Raw genomic sequence first — 15094 nt, forward strand, 5'->3', positions numbered from 1 at the left:
ATTCAAGGCTCAGGAAATTGACTTAGTGATCAGTGAATCTATGAAATATTATTATTACACAGAAGTACCTCAACTTATTAGTTTTAGTGATTCTGTGACGGGACTTTTCACCTCAAATACTTGTATCTCAAATCAATGAAATCAATGTAGTTGGTGCTTGGCCCCTCAATACAGCAACATTTCAACAGGCTTTTTCAAAATAAAACAATCTTTAAGTCAGAAGTATTACATGAAAAACAAAACAATTGTACTACAAACAACTGCCATACTTTTATGAAGTAATGCAACATTAATGCACAGCAATGATCTTGCAGGACGGACTTCTACAGTCTTTCCCTACAGCAGCTTCTCTATATTTTCATGGATATATGTCCGTTGCTTGGATATTATTTGAACATTCTCGGCTAGTTTTAGACTCCTTTAGTTTCAGTATGCTCTTATCTCAAAACACTCTTAAGTAGAGGTACGCTGTATATGTAGATCATTCAAATTGAACTACTGAAAACATTTCATTTGTAAAAATGTTCACGTTTTGTGATATGCATAAATATATTACTCCAAATATGATATATTACTCTGCGTACATATATTACTCCAAATATGATATGCATACATACATTACTCCAAATATGACATGCATACATATATTACTCCAAATAAGCAAAGTATTGATTTGATTGTCACCTTTTGTAGTGTGTTAGAGCGCACCTTGAACATGGCATCTGTAAAGCTGACATGTGGTGGCGTTCAAAGAGAAAGTCCACTTGCATTTAGAAGGAAAGAAAAGGCATTGCCAAAAAAAACCCCATCAAAAATCTAATTTTTACAGCAAAAAAGAGAAATGTCCAAGTTGGAGAAGAGAAAGAAAGTGAGTTCCAAAGAAGGAAAGTGATGATTCATTATTCATATTCTTGAAAGAATGACACTGAATCCTTCAATGTGCCATTGGAATGAAGCCACACACTAGTTTGTCTTTGTCTGGAATCACAACACGATTGTTCACACAAAAAAGATCTATTGTCGCAAAATGTCTTTATATTTTGTAATCACCTTAAAAAGCTGTGAAATGTTCTGACAGCAACTCCAACACAACTTAACTTACTTTGCTATTTGTTTCTTACTTAACTCTTCAAAGCTGCCTATCACTCTCTGCTTTTGAGTAGGCTCCAATTGAATGAAATCCATGGCATGTGTGCCTCAGGTCTGGAGCACTTTCACTTTCACTTTCACTTTCATTATTCAAAGTACTTCATTGTTTGTTGAAGGACATCATCAAGAGGGGAAGTGCAAAATGGCAGGAAAATGGAAAAACCCTAAAATGATATCAAATACTAACGTGATCATGTTTATGTCTCAAACATGCTTGTCTCAAACATGCTTATGTCTCAAACATGCTTATGTCTCAAACATGTTTATGTCTCAAACATGTTTATGTCTCAAACTTCATCTGCTGCTCAGTGACTGGCCCACAACACAAATATAAATGATATACACTCCATAGACAACAACACAAATATAAATGATATACACTCCATAGACAACAATGCAAATATAAATGATATACACTCCATAGACAACAACACAAATATAAATGATATACACTCCATAGACAACAATACAAATATAAATGATATACACTCCATAGACAACAACACAAATATAAATGATATACACTCCATAGACAACAACACAAATATAAATGATATACACTCCATAGACAACAACACAAATATAAATGATATACACTCCATAGACAACAACACAAATATAAATGATATACACTCCATAGACAACAACACAAATATAAATGATATACACTCCATAGACAACAACACAAATATAAATGATATACACTCCATAGACAACAACACAAATATAAATGATATACACTCCATAGACAACAACACAAATATAAATGATATACACTCCATAGACAACAACACAAATATAAATGATATACGCTCCATAGACAACAACACAAATATAAATGATATACGCTCCATAGACAACAACACAAATATAAATGATATACACTCCATAGACAACAACACAAATATAAATGATATACACTCCATAGACAACAACACAAATATAAATGATATACACTCCATAGACAACAACACAAATATAAATGATATACACTCCATAGACAACAATACACATATAAATGATATACACTCCATAGACAACAACACAAATATAAATGATATACACTCCATAGACAACAATACAAATATAGATGATATACACTCCATAGACAACAACACAAATATAGACAATCATTAATTAATTTGATGATATATAGAGATTGAAAGTTGACATGTCAGATGATGCCATATAAGGAGATATCTTCTCTATTTCACTGCTGACCTTGTTTACCTGGCAGGACAGAGTTTGCAGAGACAAGATCTTTAACACATTTGCATGTTTGCCCTTTTTTAACTGCATGATGTCTTACTTTTATTTCCTTCATGCAAACTTTTCACTCTGTGGCAATCTTTCCTTCCGTGTCCACTGCAATGACTGCACATGTTGGACTGGAAGATGGGAATGTGTTGCCATCATTGTAGTCCTGCAGTGTGTTGCCATCATTGTAGTCCTGCAGTGTGTTGCCATCATTGTAGTCCTGCAGTGTGTTGCCATCATTGTAGTCCTGCAGTGTGTTGCCATCATTGTAGTCCTGCAGTGTGTTGCCATCATTGTAGTCCTGCACTGTGTTGCCATCATTGTAGTCCTGCAGTGTGTTGCCATCATTGTAGTCCTGCAGTGTGTTGCCATCATTGTAGTCCTGCAGTGTGTTGCCATCATTGTAGTCCTGCACTGTGTTGCCATCATTGTAGTCCTGCAGTGTGTTGCCATCATTGTAGTCCTGCAGTGTGTTGCCATCATTGTAGTCCTGCAGTGTGTTGCCATCATTGTAGTCCTGCAGTGTGTTGCCATCATTGTAGTCCTACAGTGTGTTGCCATCATTGTAGTCCTGCAGTGTGTTGCCATCATTGTAGTCCTGCAGTGTGTTGCCATCATTGTAGTCCTGCAGTGTGTTGCCATCATTGTAGTCCTGCAGTGTGATTGTGTGACACAGAGAAGACTCCCAGTTGTGCAGCAAAGTGCCAGTAAACACATGTGTCACTCTCCAGGGGTGACCTTTGTTCCCCACATGTTGTATAGAAGGAGCCACTTTCTACTCTTCACATCTTTCTCTCTATTGTTCTGACCACTCACTCCAGTCTCACTCATCACATCTCAGATGTTTGTAACATCTCTGCTCAAATAAAGCCCACTTTTCTCCACTTCAGCCCCCCTGCTGTCTCTTGCTTGTCTCTTTTCTATTTTAACATTCACCCTTTCTTTGGCTGATAAAATAAACAATTACCAACCCTATCCCTCCTTATAATAATAATAATAATATAATGAGTGCAGCATCCCTCCTTATAATAATAATATAATGAGTACAGCATCCCTCCTTATAATAATAATAATATAATGAGTTCAGCATCCCTCCTTATAATAATAATAATATAATGAGTGCAGCATCCCTCCTTATAATAATAATAATATAATGAGTTCAGCATCCCTCCTTATAATAATAATAATATAATGAGTTCAGCATCCCTCCTTATAATAATAATAATATAATGAGTTCAGCATCCCTCCTTATAATAATAATAATATAATGAGTTCAGCATCCCTCCTTATAATAATAATAATATAATGAGTTCAGCATCCCTCCTTATAATAATAATAATATAATGAGTGCAGCATCCCTCCTTATAATAATAATAATATAATGAGTTCAGCATCCCTCCTTATAATAATAATATAATGAGTGCAGCATCCCTCCTTATAATAATATTAATATAATGAGTTCAGCATCCCTCCTTATAATAATAATAATATAATGAGTTCAGCATCCCTCCTTATAATAATAATAATATAATGACTGCAGCATCCCTCCTTATAATAATAATAATATAATGAGTTCAGCATCCCTCCTTATAATAATAATAATATAATGAGTGCAGCATCCCTCCTTATAATAATAATAATATAATGAGTTCAGCATCCCTCCTTATAATAATAATAATATAACGAGTGCAGCATCCCTCCTCATAATAATAATAGAATGAGTGCAGCATCCCTCCTTATAATAATAATAATATAACGAGTGCAGCATCCCTCCTCATAATAATAATAGAATGAGTTCAGCATCCCTCCTTATAATAATAATAATATAACGAGTGCAGCATCCCTCCTCATAATAATAATAGAATGAGTGCAGCATCCCTCCTTATAATAATAATAATATAATGACTGCATCCCTCCTTATAATAATAATAATAATATAATGAGTGCAGCATCCCTCCTCATAATAATACTATAATGAGTGCAGCATCCCTCCTTATAATAATAATAATATAATGAGTGCAGCATCCCTCCTTATAATAATAATAATATAATGAGTTCAGCATCCCTCCTTATAATAATAATAATATAACGAGTGCAGCATCCCTCCTCATAATAATAATAGAATGAGTGCAGCATCCCTCCTTATAATAATAATAATATAATGAGTTCAGCATCCCTCCTTATAATAATAATAATATAATGAGTGCAGCATCCCTCCTCATAATAATAATATAATGAGTGCAGCATCCCTCCTTATTATAATAATAATAATATAACGAGTGCAGCATCCCTCCTCATAATAATAATAGAATGAGTGCAGCATCCCTCCTCATAATAATAATAGAATGAGTGCAGCACCACTAACGAGCACCTAGTGTATCCATGGACTCTCCTGGTATTTAGCTCCTTTGTTCAAGTCATGAAAAGACTAATAAAGCTCATTTTTGCTTGAGCTCACCTCACACCTTAGTCTTAGTCTTAGTCTTAGTCGTAGTCTTAGTCTTAGTCTTAGTGTGCTGGTCTTAGTCTTAGTGTGCTGGTCTTAGTCTTAGTCTTAGTGTGCTGGTCTTAGTCTTAGTCTTAGTGTACTGGTCTTAGTCTTAGTCTTAGTGTACTGGTCTTAGTCTTAGTCTTAGTGTGCTGGTCTTAGTCTTAGTCTTAGTGTGCTGGTCTTAGTCTTAGTCTTAGTGTGCTGGTCTTAGTCTTAGTCTTAGTGTGCTGGTCTTAGTCTTAGTCTTAGTGTGCTGGTCAAGTGGCTGCTTCAGTCCACTGGTTGACTCCACACCAAATGAATAAAGAAGACTTCTCTCTGCAGCCGTCAATCAAAAGCCAGTCCTGTTGTCATGACAACTGAATGAGACATTTGACATGAGATTGCAATCATGAGGTGTCTTCAATATGACTGAGAAGATCTGAACATTTCAAACATGCTCCAAGACAAGAAAGTGACATTACAGGAGTACAGAATGTAAATATTCAATCACATTGAATATATTTGCATATTTAGGATACTTTTCTCACATTTATATTACTTTTCTCACATCTAGCTCACCTTTTCTCACTCTTGGCTGATTTTCTTTTAGATTTAACATTTACATTTGGATTTCACATTTATATTTGATATAAGACTGAGATTTAACATTATTTAAAATGTAACAATTATATTTAGATACAATGTTTATATTTAAATTGAACACACATTTTGAACATTTAATATTTAGATATTAGCATTTGGTATTTAACATAATATTTAAGATTTAATATTTAGACTTACATTTAGATGTATCATTATATATTTAATATTATATTTAAAACACATTTTCTGATTGGAGTTGTGAATGAATGAAATATGAAATCTGTGCTGCAGTCTGCAGGTGTACCTAATGTTGTGGCCCTGACAACTCCTCCAACACCAACATTGTTTTTGCACTTTTTGCCTTCTTATTAAATAATTTTTTTGAAATAGATTCAATCTTGCACGTGGCAAGTTTAAGTGTGGGCTTTAGTTGATACAACACTCCCGCCAGGGGGTGCATTCTACGGCGGGGGTGCATTCTCTACCACCAGGAGGCGGGATTACTGCGAGCCTCAGCCAGTGCGTCTTCGCAGCAGTTTTATGATTGCTCAGCACAAGAAATACGTTACACACATACAGTTGTTGACAAAATACACTGTACATTATATACCTCAGCTAACTCAACTATGGAAATGTATAATATAATTCATATAGCAATACAGTCTCACTGCACAGCAGGCCAGCAGTTAGCCCAGTCATTGCGCAATCCATGGTGAGGCACAACTGAGTGACGCCTCAACTGGCTGCTGATCACCGCACCGTCTCTTCTCAGGATTTCAACGGCAAATGTGAAAATTCAGCCATTTTGAATAAAAAAATCTAAAACTGGTGAAGTTAAATGGAAAATAACTTTATAGTATAATCACTGGATACATATAACAATTGAATTAATTTTTTTCTTTTTACATTTTTCTTTCCATGATGGCACGTGAGGCCCCACCTCCCCTGCCTCACCTGACTGCACGCCACTGCATAATACATATGATTTATTACATAATACATATGATTTATTACATAATACATATGATTTATTACATAATACATATGCTTTATTACATAATACATATGGTTTATTACATAATACATATGATTTATTACATAATACATATGCTTTATTACATAATACATATGGTTTATTACATAATACATTTGGTTTATTACATACTACATATGATTTATTACATAATACATATGGTTTATTACATAATACATATGGTTTATTACATAATACATATGATTTATTACATAATACATATGATTTATTACATAATACATATGCTTTATTACATAATACATATTATTTATTACATAATACATATGATTTATTACATAATACATATGACTTATGACATAATACATATGCTTTATTACATACTATATATGGTTTATTACATAATGCATATAATTTATGACATAATATATATGATTTATTACATAATACAAGCAGCATAATTCTCTTCTGATGTTAAATATGAGTGAGCAGGTAAGTTAAGACTCACAATGACTTAACTTAGTCATTCATTTAGAAAGTGATTGTGATGACAAATGTGACTCACGCTACATGACAGTTACCATGACAACCACATTTTCCCTGGTAATAATACTGAGTGCACTCATCTTGGGACAATGTGATGTTGATCACATGACAATAATGCACACACACTATGAGTTATTAGTACTTATGTTGATCACATAACAATATTGCACTTACAGTACACTATGATGTCTATGAGGAGACAGACTTATTAGTACTTGGAGGAGAACTAGGAGTTATTAGTACTTGGAGGAGAACTAGGAGTTATTAGTACTTGGAGGAGAACTAGGAGTTATTAGTACTTGGAGGAGAACTAGGAGTTATTAGTACTTGGAGGAGAACTAGGAGTTATTAGTACTTGGAGGAGAACTTCAATGATGCTGGCAAGTGAGTCAGGATGAGAATGATGATGATGTTTAACCATCATATCTTCACAACATGACAAATGAATCTTCATAGCAGCACCACAATGCTGACTTGTAAATACATCTAGCTCACAATAAATGTCATGTCACTTAGTCAATTAGTGTCAATTAGTGTCAGCACTACTTTCAACCCCGCAGAAGATTATGCTATGATATTAAACCAAATAAACACAGGATTATTGCATGATATTAAGTCAAATAAACACATGATTATTACATGATATTAAGTCAAATAAACACATGATTATTACATGATATTAAGTCAAATAAACACATGATTATTACATGATATTAAGTCAAATAAACACATGATTATTACATGATATTAAGTCAAATAAACACATGATTATTACATGATATTAAGTCAAATAAAGAGAAGATTATTCTATGATATTAAGTCAAATAAACACATGATTATTACATGATATTAAGTCAAATAAACAGATGATTATTCTATGATATTTAGTCAAATAAAGCCAATAACTTGAGATGAAGAATTATCATAGAACATTTCATTTCCACAGGTTGTGCTCATCAAATAATTGTGATTTATGTATTTAATGACAGGCCATGGGGTTGCCGTGACAACAACAAAGGGCCATCAAGCGGCAATGCCGAGCAGACATCCTCACACTGCCATGGTGAGTCAAATACTTCATTATATATATTCATATGAAATACTTAATTATATATATTCATACGAAATACTTAATTATATATATTCATATGAAATACTTCATATATATTCATATGAAATACTTCATTATATATATTCATATGAAATACTTCATTATATATATTCATACGAAATACTTAATTATATATATTCATATGAAATACTTCATATATATTCATATGAAATACTTCATTATATATATTCATATGAAATACTTCATATATATATTCATGTTGTGTTGATGAAATACTTCATATATTCATGTACCCTGCAAGTTAGTGTTGAATAACACCTTTTAAGTGCGGTAAAGCAGCTTAGGTGTGAAACCCTGAAGTTACACAACTTAACTTAAGTGTGAAACCCTGAAGTAACATAACTTAACTTAAGTGTGTAATTCTGAAGTTACATAACTTAACTTAAGTGTGAAAGGGTGAAGTAACATAAGTTAAGTTAAGTGTGAAAGGGTGAAGTAACATAAGTTGAGTTAAGTGTGAAAGGGTGAAGTAACATAACTTAACTTAAGTGTGTAATTCTGAAGTTACATAACTTAACTTAAGTGTGAAAGGGTGAAGTAACATAAGTTAAGTGAAGTGTGAAAGGGTGAAGTAACATAAGTTAAGTTAAGTGTGAAAGGGTGAAGTAACATAAGTTAAGTGAAGTGTGAAAGGGTGAAGTAACATAAGTTAAGTTAAGTGTGAAAGGGTGAAGTAACATAAGTTGAGTTAAGTGTGAAAGGGTGAAGTAACATAAGTTAAGTTAAGTGTGAAAGGGTGAAGTAACATAAGTTGAGTTAAGTGTGAAAGGGTGAAGTAACATAAGTTGAGTTAAGTGTGAAAGGGTGAAGTAACATAACTTAAGTTAAATGTGAAAGGGTGAAGTAACATAAGTTAAGTTAAATGTGAAAGGGTGAAGTAACATAAGTTAAGTGAAGTGTGAAAGGGTGAAGTAACATAAGTTAAGTTAAGTGTGAAAGGGTGAAGTAACATAAGTTGAGTTAAGTGTGAAAGGGTGAAGTAACATAACTTAAGTTAAATGTGAAAGGGTGAAGTAACATAAGTTAAGTGAAGTGTGAAAGGGTGAAGTAACATAAGTTAAGTTAAGTGTGAAAGGGTGAAGTAACATAAGTTGAGTTTAGTGTGAAAGGGTGAAGTAACATAAGTTAAGTGAAGTGTGAAAGGGTGAAGTAACATAAGTTAAGTTAAGTGTGAAAGGGTGAAGTAACATAAGTTAAGTGAAGTGTGAAAGGGTGAAGTAACATAAATTAAGTTAAGTGTGAAAGGGTGAAGTAACATAAGTTGAGTTAAGTGTGAAAGGGTGAAGTAACATAAGTTAAGTTAAATGTGAAAGGGTGAAGTAACATAAGTTAAGTGAAGTGTGAAAGGGTGAAGTAACATAACTTAAGTTAAGTGTGAAAGGGTGAAGTAACATAAGTTGAGTTAAGTGTGAAAGGGTGAAGTAACATAAGTTGAGTTAAGTGTGAAAGGGTGAAGTAACATAAGTTGAGTTAAGTGTGAAAGGGTGAAGTAACATAAGTTGAGTTAAGTGTGAAAGGGTGAAGTAACATAAGTTGAGTTAAGTGTGAAAGGGTGAAGTAACATAACTTAAGTTAAGTGTGAAAGGGTGAAGTAACATAAGTTGAGTTAAGTGTGAAAGGGTGAAGTAACATAAGTTGAGTTAAGTGTGAAAGGGTGAAGTAACATAAGTTGAGTTAAGTGTGAAAGGGTGAAGTAACATAAGTGAAGTGAAGTGTGAAAGGGTGAAGTAACATAACTGAAGTGAAGTGTGAAAGGGTGAAGTAACATAAGTGAAGTGAAGTGTGAAAGGGTGAAGTAACATAAGTTAAGTTAAGTGTGAAAGGGTGAAGTAACATAAGTTGAGTTAAGTGTGAAAGGGTGAAGTAACATAACTTAAGTTAAGTGTGAAAGGGTGAAGTAACATAAGTTGAGTTAAGTGTGAAAGGGTGAAGTAACATAAGTTGAGTTAAGTGTGAAAGGGTGAAGTAACATAAGTTGAGTTAAGTGTGAAAGGGTGAAGTAACATAAGTTGAGTTAAGTGTGAAAGGGTGAAGTAACATAAGTTAGGTGAAGTGTGAAAGGGTGAAGTAACATAAGTTAGGTGAAGTGTGAAAGGGTGAAGTAACATAAGTGAAGTGAAGTGTGAAAGGGTGAAGTAACATAAGTGAAGTGAAGTGTGAAAGGGTGAAGTAACATAAGTGAAGTGAAGTGTGAAAGGGTGAAGTAATAAGTAGTGTGTTGCAGCAGGACTTGATCTAAGGTTGTATTGTTGCTTGGCACTTTACCTGCTTATGTCACACCTGCCCTACATACACCCATGAAGAAGGTGAGTTACATTTTCTCTCAATCTTCTCTTAAAAGTACAATATTGTTCTTTAAGAGGCCAGAAGTATGCATGTAAACTACCAAAGTGATATAAAGTACACATGTGTAACATTTCAACAACAATAAAAATGTGTTTAGCTCACAGACAGCAGGGCATCATTTTGCTGATTAGACAATAGTTTATGTTTATTTTGGTTGATTAGACAATATTTTATATTTATTTTATATTTATTTTGGTTGATTAGACAATATTTTATATTTATTTTATATTTATTTTGGTTGATTAGACAATACTTTATATTTATTTTATATTTATTTTGGTTGAATAGACAATATTTTATATTTATTTTATATTTATTTTGGTTGATTAGACAATACTTTATATTTATTTTATATTTATTTTCGTTGATTAGACAATATTTTATATTTATTTTATATTTATTTTGGTTAAATAGACAATATTTTATATTTATTTTATATTTATTTTGGTTGATTAGACAATACTTTATATTTATTGTATATTTATTTTGGTTGATTAGACAATATTTTATATTTATTTTATATTTATTTTGGTTGATTACACAATATTTTATATTTATTTTATATTTATTTTGGTTGATTAGACAATATTTTATATTTATTTTGGTTGATTAGACAATACTTTATATTTATGTTATATTTATTTTGGTTGAATAGACAATATTTTATATTTATTTTGGTTGATTAGACAATACTTTATATTTATTTTATATTTATTTTGGTTGATTAGACAATACTTTATATTTATTTTATATTTATTTTGGTTGATTAGACAATATTTTATATTTATTTTATATTTATTTTGGTTAAATAGACAATATTTTATATTTATTTTATATTTATTTTGGTTGATTAGACAATACTTTATATTTATTTTATATTTATTTTGGTTGATTAGACAATATTTTATATTTATTTTATATTTATTTTGGTTGATTAGACAATACTTTATATTTATTTTATATTTATTTTGGTTGATTAGACAATATTTTATATTTATTTTATATTTATTTTGGTTGATTAGACAATATTTTATATTTATTTTGGTTGATTAGACAATATATTATATTTATTTTTGATTGATTAGACAATATTTTATATTTATTTTTATATTCCCCAGAAATGTTTCCACACATTTAAATGTCTTTAAATGCACTTAAACTTTGTTATAACACTCTGTCTTTTTCACAAGTACCACCTTAATGTAGTGTAGTAGACCTAAGTATTCATTAAGTACCACCATGATGACAACATTAAATACAGTAGTGTAGTAGACCTAAGTATTCATTAAGTACCACCATAATGACAACATTAAATACAGTAGTGTAGTAGACCTAAGTATTCATTAAGTACCACCATAATGACAACATTAAATACAGTAGTGTAGTAGACCTAAGTATTCATTAAGTACCACCATGATGACAACATTAAATACAGTAGTGTAGTAGACCTAAGTATTCATTAAGTACCACCATAATGACAACATTAAATACAGTAGTGTAGTAGACCTAAGTATTCATTAAGTACCACCATAATGACAACATTAAATACAGTAGTGTAGTAGACCTAAGTATTCATTAAGTACCACCATAATGACAACATTAAATACAGTAGTGTAGTAGACCTAAGTATTCATTAAGTACCACCATGATGACATCATTAAATACAGTAGTGTAGTAGACCTAAGTATTCATTAAGTACCACCATGATGACATCATTAAATACAGTAGTGTAGTAGACCTAAGTATTCATTAAGTACCACCATAATGACAACATTAAATACAGTAGTGTAGTAGACCTAAGTATTCATTAAGTACCACCATAATGACAACATTAAATACAGTAGTGTAGTAGACCTAAGTATTCATTAAGTACCACCATGATGACATCATTAAATACAGTAGTGTAGTAGACCTAAGTATTCATTAAGTACCACCATAATGACAACATTAAATACAGTAGTGTAGTAGACCTAAGTATTCATTAAGTACCACCATAATGACAACATTAAATACAGTAGTGTAGTAGACCTAAGTATTCATTAAGTACCACCATGATGACATCATTAAATACAGTAGTGTAGTAGACCTAAGTATTCATTAAGTACCACCATGATGACATCATTAAATACAGTAGTGTAGTAGACCTAAGTATTCATTAAGTACCACCATAATGACAACATTAAATACAGTAGTGTAGTAGACCTAAGTATTCATTAAGTACCACCATAATGACATCATTAAATACAGTAGTGTAGTAGACCTAAGTATTCATTAAGTACCACCATAATGACAACATTAAATACAGTAGTGTAGTAGACCTAAGTATTCATTAAGTACCACCATGATGACATCATTAAATACAGTAGTGTAGTAGACCTAAGTATTCATTAAGTACCACCATGATGACAACATTAAATACAGTAGTGTAGTAGACCTAAGTATTCATTAAGTACCACCATGATGACATCATTAAATACAGTAGTGTAGTAGACCTAAGTATTCATTAAGTACCACCATGATGACATCATTAAATACAGTAGTGTAGTAGACCTAAGTATTCATTAAGTACCACCATGATGACATCATTAAATACAGTAGTGTAGTAGACCTAAGTATTCATTAAGTACCACCATGATGACATCATTAAATACAGTAGTGTAGTAGACCTAAGTATTCATTAAGTACCACCATAATGACAACATTAAATACAGTAGTGTAGTAGACCTAAGTATTCATTAAGTACCACCATGATGACATCATTAAATACAGTAGTGTAGTAGACCTAAGTATTCATTAAGTACCACCATGATGACATCATTAAATACAGTAGTGTAGTAGACCTAAGTATTAAAAAGTTAGAGAAGCACAGCTGTAATATGTTTATTGATTTAAATGGAAAGAAAAGCAATAATCAACATAAAAACATTTCATTTACAGTTCTGATTATTCTTAGAATTTTTTCAAACTGACTTGTTTTTTCTCCCACGTTATTTCTCTGCTTCAGCATCCATTGCAATCAATGATGATGTCATTAGGACAGCCAATAGCAGTGCTTGGTGACACTGTATGATGTCATACATAGTAAGACAGCCAATAGCAGTGCTTGGTGACACTATATGATGTCATACATAGTAGGACAGCCAATAGCAGTGCTCGGTGACACTGTATGATGTCATACATAGTAGGACAGCCAATAGCAGTGCTCGGTGACACTGTATGATGTCATACATAGTAGGACAGCCAATAGCATAGTTTGTAGTGACATAGTTTGTAGTGACATAGTTTGTAGTGACATAGTTTGTAGTTACATAGTTTGTAGTGACATAGTTTGTAGTTACATAGTTTGTAGTGACATAGTTTGTAGTGACATAGTTTGTAGTTACATAGTTTGTAGTGACATAGTTTGTAGTGACATAGTTTGTAGCTACATAGTTTGTAGTTACATAGTTTGTAGTAACATAGTTTGTAGTGACATAGTTTGTAGTGACGTAGTTTGTAGTTACATAGTTTGTAGTAACATAGTTTGTAGTGACATAGTTTGTAGTGACATAGTTTGTAGTGACATAGTTTGTAGTTACATAGTTTGTAGTGACATAGTTTGTAGCTACATAGTTTGTAGTTACATAGTTTGTAGTAACATAGTTTGTAGTGACATAGTTTGTAGTGACATAGTTTGTAGTTACATAGTTTGTAGTAACATAGTTTGTAGTGACATAGTTTGTAGCGACATAGTTTGTAGTGACATAGTTTGTAGTGAAATAGTTTGTAGTTACATAGTTTGTAGTGACATAGTTTGTAGTTACATAGTTTGTAGTGACATAGTTTGTAGTAACATAGTTTGTAGTGACATAGTTTGTAGTGACATAGTTTGTAGTTACATAGTTTGTAGTAACATAGTTTGTAGTGACATAGTTTGTAGTGACATAGTTTGTAGTTACATAGTTTGTAGTAACATAGTTTGTAGTGACATAGTTTGTAGTTACATAGTTTGTAGTGACATAGTTTGTAGTTACATAGTTTGTAGTAACATAGTTTGTAGTGACATAGTTTGTAGTTACATAGTTTGTAGTGACATAGTTTGTAGTGACATAGTTTGTAGTTACATAGTTTGTAGTGACATAGTTTGTAGTTACATAGTTTGTAGTGACATAGTTTGTAGTTACATAGTTTGTAGTGACATAGTTTGTAGTGACATAGTTTGTAGTGACATAGTTTGTAGTTACATAGTTTGTAGTGACATAGTTTGTAGTTACATACTTTGTAGTGACATAGTTTGTAGTGACATAGTTTGTAGTTACATAGTTTGTAGTGACATAGTTTGTAGTGACATAGTTTATAGTGACATAGTTTGTAGTAACATAGTTTGTAGTGACATAGTTTGTAGTTACATAGTTTGTAGTGACATAGTTTGTAGTTACATAGTTTGTAGTGACATAATTTGTAGTTACATAGTTTGTAGTGACATAGTTTGTAGTGACATAGTTTGTAGTGACATAGTTTGTAGTTACATAGTTTGTAGTGACATAGTTTGTAGTTACATACTTTGTAGTGACATAGTTTGTAGTGACATAGTTTGTAGTGACATAGTTTGTAGTGA

The 15094-nt window shown here is 31.9% G+C and overlaps 1 protein-coding gene across 4 annotated transcripts in view; it reads left to right on the top strand.

Moving 5' to 3' along the window:
* Positions 1-15094, top strand: part of LOC133638795 (PALM2-AKAP2 fusion protein-like) — a 175013-nt gene that overhangs the window by 77514 nt on the left and 82405 nt on the right. For all 4 annotated transcript variants that reach the window (XM_062031752.1, XM_062031753.1, XM_062031755.1 and 1 more), the window contains one exon: positions 8009-8082. In XM_062031752.1, coding sequence (XP_061887736.1) covers positions 8009-8082 — 74 coding nt within the window. The remainder of the gene's footprint in view (positions 1-8008; positions 8083-15094) is intronic.

The sequence above is a fragment of the Entelurus aequoreus genome, linkage group LG21 (assembly GCF_033978785.1).
Source record: "Entelurus aequoreus isolate RoL-2023_Sb linkage group LG21, RoL_Eaeq_v1.1, whole genome shotgun sequence".
Taxonomy (NCBI): Eukaryota; Metazoa; Chordata; class Actinopteri; order Syngnathiformes; family Syngnathidae; genus Entelurus; species Entelurus aequoreus.